General features: G+C 36.4%; 1 protein-coding gene across 2 annotated transcripts in view; it reads left to right on the forward strand.

The window, feature by feature from the left end:
- Positions 1-8,194, forward strand: part of BIVM (basic, immunoglobulin-like variable motif containing) — a 21,980-nt gene extending 13,786 nt beyond the window's left edge. The window contains exons 5-8 of one of the 2 annotated variants that reach the window (XM_004384173.3): positions 2,540-2,672; positions 3,169-3,255; positions 6,128-6,224; positions 7,150-8,194. In XM_004384173.3, coding sequence (XP_004384230.2) covers positions 2,540-2,672; positions 3,169-3,255; positions 6,128-6,224; positions 7,150-7,434 — 602 coding nt within the window. In that variant the 3' untranslated portion in view covers positions 7,435-8,194. The remainder of the gene's footprint in view (positions 1-2,539; positions 2,673-3,168; positions 3,256-6,127; positions 6,225-7,149) is intronic. The other variant, XM_023738540.1, reaches the window with a different exon arrangement.
- The last annotated feature ends 2,048 nt before the right edge of the window (positions 8,195-10,242 follow it).

Here is a 10,242-nt window from a genome sequence, read left to right on the forward strand (position 1 = left end):
TTCCTAAGGATAGGAAGTGAGTTTTTATTCAGCTTTATGTTAGCAGTACCTTGAACATTGTCTTCTACATTCTAAGTGTTCAGCAAGTGATTAAGAACTTTTCAGGATAATTTTTACTGATTCATAGGGACTTCTTTTTTATAAACTTTAATGGAGCGTGGATGTTTAGACCAAAATGTATGCCTCCGGGTAGAGAGTCAACGGAGGTGATTAACCACACATTGCAATGGCAAACTACTATACAGTTTCGAGGTTTGTGTCCTGAGACTGCATTAGAGTAGGACCCTGGGAGACAACATCCGCAGACAGCCCAATGCTCATAATTCCTTTTACATGCTCGTCTCATTGCCTTCCGATCATAAAGGATTTCATTGGAGCAGTTTATAACTTGTTGTATTAGCATCACTGGCATCTAGATGGAGTGGGAGGGTCTGTGAGAAGGGTCAGTAAAATTAAAAGAAATCAGAGGACGCAAGAGATCCCAGATAAATTATAATATGAAAGAAAAGCTGATATCAAGGAAGCATTCGATCTAGAAGAAACATCAGATATACAAATTCACTCTAATTACAAAAGTAATAAAATTTATCCATTAATGGAATCTAATGAAATACTACACGGACCCTGGAAAGAGTTGATTTAGGAACTACTATTCTAGAATTTAGAGCTGCCCTTGGGTGTCAGGAGCCCTGGTGGCACAGTTAAGAGGTTGGCTGCTAACCAAAATTTTGGCGGTTCAAATCCACTAGCTGCTCCTTGGAAACCCTGTGAGGCAGTCCTATAGGATCACTTTGTGTTGGAATCGACTTGACGTCAATAGGTTTGTTTTTTTTGTTTTTGTTTCTGTTGTAGGTGTCTGGTTTTAAATTAACTTGGGAATTCAACAACAAAATGCAGAAAGACTTATTTTTCCTTTGTCATTGTGAACTGGAGATTTGGGCAGCAAAGATCTGCTTGCAGTGCAGTGATGCCCTGGTGGTAGGTCATGGAGTAAAAGTCTATGGGAACGGTGTAGCTGAAACCTTGCAGAAAGTTTAAGCCAGAAATGTTGCTGTCTCGATGCGGATCACAGGCTGTGTCTGTGTGTGTCAGGGGTGTGTGTGGTGGGATTATGGGGTCTCTTGTCTCCTCAGCTGGCTGCTACATCTGTGAGACGTGCTGCTGTTAGTGGTCTTCAGCTATTTCAGTGCCCAGAAAGTCAATTCTTAAAACTGTGATTTGTGAGCTTTTATCTACTTCACTTATTATTAGAATTTCCAGCTTTAATGGGCTATTTGTCAATGAATAATTTACTTTCCCCCAGCAGATGGAAGTTAATGAAACCTCAGTTAATGGCTTTAAGTACTAAGAGCTGGTAGAACTTTGTTTCTTATGATAATACTTCTGAAATTAAACTTTACAACTAATATAAAAACCCGTTGCCATCGAGTGGATTCTGACTCATAGTGGCCCTATCGGACAGAATAGAATGGCCCCATAGGGTTTCCAAGGAGCAGCTGGTGGATTCGAACTGCCGACCTTTTGTTTAGCAGCCAAGCTCTTAACCACGGTGTCACCAGGTCTCTGGACAATGAAAATAGTTACGAGAACTATACAAGGAGAGGTTATAAGAGGATGTTGTGGCACTCCCAGTGGATCTCTGTAGAGATTTTCTTATCTCTTGCTTGGTTCATGAAAGCTGCTCCTCTAGGCTGTGTAACTTTTGTTGAAAGGCTAAAGTATTAGTGGGAAAGGTTTGCATTTTTGGAACTTGTCTATTATCTGGAATTTGTATTTATCTGTATACACCGATGGTCTTCCAATTGGGGTGTGTGCATTCTAGAGGCGGTGCAAGATAATCACTGTGGCATGAGAAGAAAATATTATAATGTCTTTATTTTAATCTAATTAAAAAGTTCCTACTTTTAAAATATCTTTTATAAGGACATAGTCGTATAGTAGTATATGTATATCATTTATAAACAAGTAAATATATTGAGGTACTTATTCAAAAACTTTCAGTGGCTGTTGTGTACAACCAGAAAATAGGTACTGGGTTTTATATGATAATTAAATTTTATAGACAAGTATGTGTGTTATTTGAAGATCTTGGTGAGTAAGGAAATATTTCGGTTCTTTAGTTTGCTGTTCAGTCTATCTGAATTTCAGTCTAAAGGGTAAAACTGAAAATCAATTTATTATTATTATTTTTTTATCTTTTAATAGCTTCTCGTTTTTGCCCCAGTAATGTCAATGTGAAGGAGCCCTGGTTAAGAGCTCGGCTGCTAACCGAAAGGTCGGCAGTTCGAACCTACCAGCCGCTCTGTGGGAGAAAGATGGGGCAGTCGGCTTCTGTAAAGATTTACAGCCTTGGCAACCCTATGAGCAGTTCTACTCTGTCCAGTAGGGTCGCTGTGAATCGGAATTGACTCGACGGCAATGGATAATGTCAGTGTATTCCAAGTAATGTCTTTTCCGTCTGTAAATCCTTAACTAGTCCTTTGTGTGAAGCATAGATATTGCTTTATGGTCCCTCAGTTTTGATCCTTTTTGTTTTTAGCTTCAGGGGCCTTGTCGAAATTAACTCATGGATTGAAAGATGAATCACTGGCTTACATCTATCATTGCCAAAATCATTATTTTTGTCCAATTGGCTTTGAAGCAACCCCTGTCAAAGCTAATAAAGCATTCAGGTAAGCATTTAAATATTTTTATATCGATATTTCACCAGGAATATGTGTTATTGAGAGCTTTTAAGAAATATTTAGTCTCTGAAAATTGGGAAGATTGATGATTTGCTCTCCTTACATCAAGTCAGACTGCTGCAACCCTACATTCTTTAAACATTGTAGCTTTATTTTTTTGGCAGAATTGCGTTTAGCTAATATGCTAGAAGTTGTTTTTTTTTTTTTTTTTTTTTGGTCCTCCTAGGATCTGAGATACATACTATTACCACTTTTTTGCCCTAGATTTTGTAATGGGGACTAAGACCTAAATTTAATTTATGCTTTCTGTTTAAAGGCCTTTAGAAGTTTACCCAAGCCTAAACTCTAATAGCTATTCTAGCTTTAATGAATACCATTATGAATACACTTTAGTATATATTTTATTGAAATATAGTTGAAGCAATATTCTCAAGGGAGCGAATAGACCTTTATTAAGTATACTGTGAATGTGTTTTGTATTTAGCAGGGGCCCCCTCTCATCACATGAAGTAGAATATTGGATCTTAATTGGGGAATCAAGTAGAAAACATCCTGCCATTCACTGTAAAAAGTATGTAAACTTCCATTTTTTTCTTTAATTGAGGTAAGATTTACATATGGTTAAATGCACAGATCTTAATTATATAATTAGGTGAGTTTTGATAAACATATACACCTGTATAATCACCGCCCTAGTCAAGATATGGGACATTGTCGTTAATACAGAAAGTTTCCTCATTAGCCATTCCTGTCAAGGCCCAGAGACAATCTTTGTTCTGATTTCTACCACCTTAGATTCGCTTTGCCTGTTCTTGAATTTCATATAAATAAAATCGTACACTACTTTTTTGTGTCTGGCCTTTTTCATTTAAATGATGCTTTTGAGATTCATCCATTTTGTCGTGTGTATCAGTTTATTCTTTTTTTTAATTGCTGAGTAGTATCCCATCGTATGAATATACCACAATTTATTTATCCATTCTCCTGTTGATGGACATTTAGATTGTTTTCAGTTTTGGGTTATCGTGAATAAAGTTGTTAGGAAATTTCATGTACAACTCTTTCATTAAAATTTAACAACAACTTTATTGAGATATAATTCACATACCATAATGTTCACCTTTTCAAAATGTACAATTCAGTGGTTTTTATTTTATCACAGAATTTTGCGTCAGTCACCACAATCTAATTCCACAACATTTTCAGCACCCTCAAAGAAACTCCATCCTCCCAGAACCTGGCAGCCACTAGTCTACTTTATATCTTTGTGGATTTGTCTGTTCTGGACATTTCATATAACTGGAATCATATACTACGTGGTCCTTTGTGACTGGCTTCTTTCACTTAGCATATTTTCAAGGTTCATCCATATTGAAGCATGTCTCAGAATTTCGTTCCTTTATATGGCTGAATAATTTTCCGTTGTATTACACGAATATATCACATTTTGTTGTACAGGTCTTTTAGAGGACATACGTTTTGTTCCTGTTGGGTAGATACCTAGGAGTGGAACTGCTGATTTATAGGATAGATGCAAAGAGTTCTCCAAAGTGATTGTACCCTTTTATACTCTCACAAGTGATGCAGGAGAGTTCCAGGTGCTCTTCAGATTTTCACCAATATTTGTTGTCATTCTTTTTGAGTTTAGCCCACCTAGTGTACATAGGGAGTTGGTGAAAATCCCTTCTGGTGTACATAGGGAGCCCTGGTGGTGCAGTGGTTAAGAGCTTCACTGCTAACCAAAAGATTGGCAGTTTGAATCCACCAGCACTCCTTGGAAACCCTTTGGGGCAGTCCTACCCTGTCTCATAGGGTTGCTATGAGTCGGAATCAACTGGACGGCAATGGGTTAGTGTACATATGGTTCCTATGAGTTGGAGCCGGCTCTATGGCACTAACAAACAACAACAAAGTGGGCATAAAATTGAATCTCTTTGTGTTTTTAATTTGCATTTCTCTAATGACTGTGAACATCTTTTCATGCTCTTATTGGTCATTTCTGCATCTTCTTTTGTGAAGTGTTTGTTCAAGTGTGTTGCCTATTTTATGTGTAACTGGGTTGTCTTTTTGTTAGTATTTATTGGATGTATGTTTTGTCAATATTTTTTGCCAGTCTGTGACTTGCTTTTTCATTTCAATGATGTCTTTTGATGAACAGAAGTTCTTAATTTTTATTAAATCCGTTTTAGTTATTTTGCTTTTTTATGTTTATTGCCCTTTTGTACCTCTTTTAGAAATTTTTGCCTACCCCAGCATCACAAGGATAATCTTCTGTCTTCTTTTAAAAGCTTTGTAGGTTTCACTTTTATGTTTAGATTTATGATCATTTCAGTTAATTTTTATTCATGATATGAGACATAGACGTCAACTTTCACTTTTTTCCCCAGTTTTTATCCAGTTATTCCAGCATCATTTGTTCATAAGATTTTCTTTTCCTCAATTAATCATGTTGGTGCCTTTGCTGAAATATTAATTCTGTATGATGTATTTCTGAACTCTCTTATGTTCCACCGATCTTTTTGTTCATCTTTTCACCAATACCATAGTTTCAATTACTAGAGTTTATACTAAGTCCTGAAATTAGGTAGTATGAGGCCTGTGAATTTTGCTGCTGCTTCTTTAAGATTGTTTTAGGGCTTTTCTAGGACTTTTGCTTTTCTGTATAAATTTTAGAGTACAACTTGTCAATTTCTGTTAAAAAGCCTATTGAGATTTTGATTAGAAGATAATGCATAGAATTCATACATTAGTTTGAGGAACATTAACATCTTAACAACACTGACTCTTCCAGTCTTTGATTATGGTATATAGTTCCATTTATTTGGGCTTTTTGTTTCTGTTAGCAATGTTTTATATTTTTAACAAAAAACATACAAGTATAGAGTGTTATATGTCTTTTGTTAAAAGTTTTCTTTTTTTGATGCTATTATAAACGGATTTGAAAAAAATTATTTGCTGATAGCGTACAAAAATACAATTAATTTTTCTATATTGACCTTGAATCTTGCATCTTTACCAAATTCATATATTAGTCATAGTAATTGTTTTGTGATTCCTTTGGATTTGCTACACAATTGTGATATCCATGAATAAAGATATGTTAACTTTTAAGTCTGTAAAAAATTTACTTGATTCTGATTAAAAAGGAAATATGGAATGTTTCTGTTTTAGCCTGCAAAATATCCTCTAACATGTTGACATATACTTATTTAATAGGAAAAGCTACCCTTTTAAAACTGAAAACCTTGGCAATAGTTGAAAAAAACAGATTTGTCATAAAAACATGAATTTACTAAAATTTATTAGATGGAACAATCTTGAGATAAGAAAATTATTGTCAGTTGTTCCCACGATAATATTGTAGTGATTTGCTCATGTGAAAAGTTCCATTACAGTGGTATTTGGACTTAAAACTGTGCTTTATTCTTTCCTTCTAACTCTAGATGGGCAGATATTGTTACTGATCTAAACACTCAAAATCCAGAATATCTAGATATCCGGCACTTAGAGAGGGGGCTGCAGTATCGAAAAACAAGGAAGGTAAGAACACCATTGGACCTGAGCTTATTTCCCTGTTCACCAGAAATGCAGTATTATACTCAGTGCCCTTTAGGCTGTAGATAATACATACCCAGTGCAGACCATCTTAAACAGAAAAGGGAAAATCAGTTTATGGACAGAAGTGTATCTTTAAAGCTCAAGAGCAAGGCGAATAACCTGGACTTGTTACCAGATACTGGAACGATGGCCCAAGTAGCTAGTCAGCCTCACTCTTTTGCGGGCTACGTGTTATTCCTGTCTCTTCTTGTCTGGTTATTTACTTTCTGAAGATCATCCTCTTTCAATTTATATCTCCTTTTCAGGTGAAAGTCCAAACAGAGACTGGCCTGCCCCAAGGCTGATTCTATAGTCCTGAGAGAGAATGAGTAAGATTAGTGTAGCTTGGGTTGGGTGTTCACTGCCAATCCACATTAACTGTGACCTTGAGACACAGTCATGTGGTACAAATAAGGCTGCTGGGGGAGCCGTCAGAGAAAGGTAGATACTGTGGGCTGAGTAGACACTCCATTGATACAACCCTACTAATATATGGAGAATTATGTAGAAGAGAGATAACGAGGAATAGTCTTGGTGTTTAAATTAGGCAGGTGGGGAGATGTGTGTGAGGGGTAGAGGAATGTGGGGAAGGTGTTTTGGCTCCTGTACCCATTGCTGTCAACTCATAGTGCCCGATAGGACAGAGTAGAACTGCCTCACAGGGTTTGCAAGGAGTGGCTGTGGGCATTGTTATATTTTGTAAAGGCAGCTGGTCAGGAAAGATGCAGGATAATGCACTCTGATGATGTCTGAAAGGTGAAGTACTATCCTGAAGCAGGTGAAGGGGAGAAAGTTCATAGGAACAGGAATGTTAGTATAAGTAATTTCCCTTCGTTTTCTTCACCCAAGTTTTTTTTTTTTCTCTCAGGTTGGGGGAAATTTGCATTGCATCATAGCATTCCAGAGACTTAATTGGCAAAGATTTGGCCTTTGGAACTTTCCATTTGGAACCATTAGACAAGAACCACAACGTCCACCACCTGCCCAGGGAATTGCCAGATCTGAGAGTGAAGACAGTATCTCCAAGAAGCAGCGTGGGCGGCTGGGCCGGTCTTTAAGTACCAGTTTCCATCAGGACTCCCCGTGGAAAAAGATGTCTGGTGTCCACGAGAGAAGGAACAGTGGCTGCCAGGGTTACAGTGATTATGATTGACTGTGCTGGCTTCTGAACAACTGGTATATACAACTGGTTGGTGTGTCCAACTGGTATCTACAGCTGTGTTAAGATAGTAGGAGATTTTCTTAGGTCTGCATTACATATGAATAGATCTTGTGATACAAACATAATCTTGTAGTTCTCCAGTAAATAAGCTTGTATATGATTATAATGGATGATCTCAGATATATGAGCAGATAAGCATAGATTATTGTCCTTTTAAAGTTAAGAGTAATATAGACAACCAGGATAAAAAGTTTCACAAAATCAAATTAAATTATGACTGCTATCTAAAAAAAGTCAAGCACAAATTCACTTAGTAGTAACGAGATGTGAAATACTCAAGCATGAAATGATTTCATCCCTTAGACAGTTTTACTCCTAAGGTCAAGAAGTTAAGGGACCGTCTGCCCTTTTCAAAAAAAGTTGGGGCTGTCAATTTCTAGTTTTTTCTTATGGTAAAAGCTCATTTAAAATTATTTAATGAGTCTAGTAGTTCTTTTACTTGTAGCAGTATCTTGCCTGACTCATTTGATTTGCTGGTTAACTTTCTCAGGATTCTCAATTAAGAGGCAAAAGAGAAGAGACTCAAGAAACTGATCTTTTCTATTGGTGCAAAAGGGTGACTTAGTACATTGATTCAGGATATTCTTGACTTTCTTGACTTGGTATGTTACCATCAAATATTGACAAGAGCTTTAGGTCTTGAAAGACTTCTGTAAATCCAGAATAAAAACTTTTTTTTTTTTTTTTTAAGAGAGTAAAAGAGGAAGGGAATGTGAAGTTTTTATACCCAAGGTAATGTGGAAAATGAGATGCCATATTTGATTGGCCCTTTGATAAGGAGTCATATGGTGATAAAAGCATTAAAGATGCATTAGGAATGCCCAGATCACTCAGAGGACAGCTGTCCATATTCCATTTCCAAACTCTGAGCCGTTTCTGTTTTTAAACCATATAGACAGTTAGCTGTTTAAAGTGAGTGTTATATTTTAAGAAGATGTGGATTTCGTATATTTGAGCTGTCTAGCTGCTGTAGATTTTTCTTCCGCTGCTAAACTACGACTCACAAAAGACTAGGTTGTCTTGTTCTTTCATTTCAGGAGCTTGTTCCAGGACTCAAATCAGTAACTTGGTTGCTACAAGGTGCTGAATATGTTGGTAACCATATTGCAATACACCTCAAAGATAGGGTTCAGATTTTATTTTTAAAATATTTTCAGTTTTTCGTCTTTGAATTTTATAACCATTTATCCACTCACACATGCTGAGCCTACAGAAGGTGTTATATATTATGAAACAGCCATATTTCTGAAGAGAATGTTTTGCTTGAAATGCAAAGGATTGAAAGAGATTTGTAGGTTGTTGATTTTGTTACTTCATACTGGGACTTTTAAAAAGTTTTCATCAAATAAAGTTTTGTTTTCTACTTTTACTCATGTGAATGTTTTTGAACCTTTGTTTTGGGCAAGGAGTACCCTTATCATTTTGTTTGAAGTGCCTAGTCATTTGTAGGTTCTGCCTAAATAAGGTGTTATAAGAAGCCACCTGTATGTCTTTTATAATCATTGAAACAATAGTGAAACAATGAATATAATTTTAGATTTCTCTAGGACTTTATGATAGAAAATAGAACATTTAATTCTTATATTCGCTTGACTCAAATGAAGTTGCCATTTTTGTAGGTCAAACATATGGTCAGATGTCAGCAATCTCATATAGTTCCACCGACTATTTTAGAGAAGAGGTAAGCAGGAAGAGCCAAGAGGAAGGGAAACAAGCGTAAAACAAAGTAAGAAAAATAATAGGGTAACGACAAGGAAAGGAGGATGAGTTCGTGCAGACTACTTATTGACCACGATCACATTTTATAAGTCTTGATATATATGATCACTTAATAACTTGGCTTACAAGTTTGGCAGTTATTAAGGACAGGCTGAGATTTACAGAGGTTGCTTTTCCAGAAACTTTAAGCAAGAGTTACTGCATACTTCTCTTTCAAGATCAGTAACATTGCTATCAGACTTGATTTCTTGGTCATCTCTTTTTAGAGATCTCCATAGAAGCATGGAGGTTCAAATCTTGTTTGTATTTACTAACTGTGTAACCTTTGGCAAGTTAAGATTAATTTTTCTATGCTTATTTCTTTATTTGTAAAATGGGGGTGATAATAGTACCTGCTTCTTAAATTGTTCTGAAGAATAAATAAGTTAATACATGTAAAGTATTGAGAACAGTGCCTCAGGTGTAGAAAATGCTATTTAAGTGCTTGCTATTGTTATTATCCCAAAAGATGTGTATTTTATTGCTCAGATTCTTTACAGAGAGCCCTTTAAATAGCATCCCAAAGAGCCAATTGCTTGTAAATAAAATATACGGCCCTTAGTTACTGTTCCCTCAAAAGAATATTTTGTATTCAAGAAATGTTGCTCTGATTTTAAAAGCACTTACAATACTCAAATGCCTACATTGGCTATTTGTTTTTACCCAGCTTTCAGGCAGAAAAAAAAAGCTAGTTTAGATCAGATCTTGTAACTGTTCCCTTTCCTACTACTATTACTGTTTAATAACTATGCTGCATCATTAGGCCAAGCTGATGCAGTAACTGTACTTCCCATCTTGCCTTTCCCAGACAATGGAGAGGCTCAGGTGGCTGCTCCAGGAACCAACACATTCTGTAGCTCAGTTTTACCTGTAGAGTTCCCCCCTCCCTAGTCATCACAAACTAATTTGAGCACCATTACTGCTAGGTGTTTCATGTTAAATCACTGATCTTAGAACAGCTCTAAGAAGTTGGTGGCATCC

Source organism: Trichechus manatus, unplaced genomic scaffold (genome assembly GCF_000243295.1).
Source record: "Trichechus manatus latirostris isolate Lorelei unplaced genomic scaffold, TriManLat1.0 scaffold00118, whole genome shotgun sequence".
Taxonomy (NCBI): domain Eukaryota; kingdom Metazoa; phylum Chordata; class Mammalia; order Sirenia; family Trichechidae; genus Trichechus; species Trichechus manatus.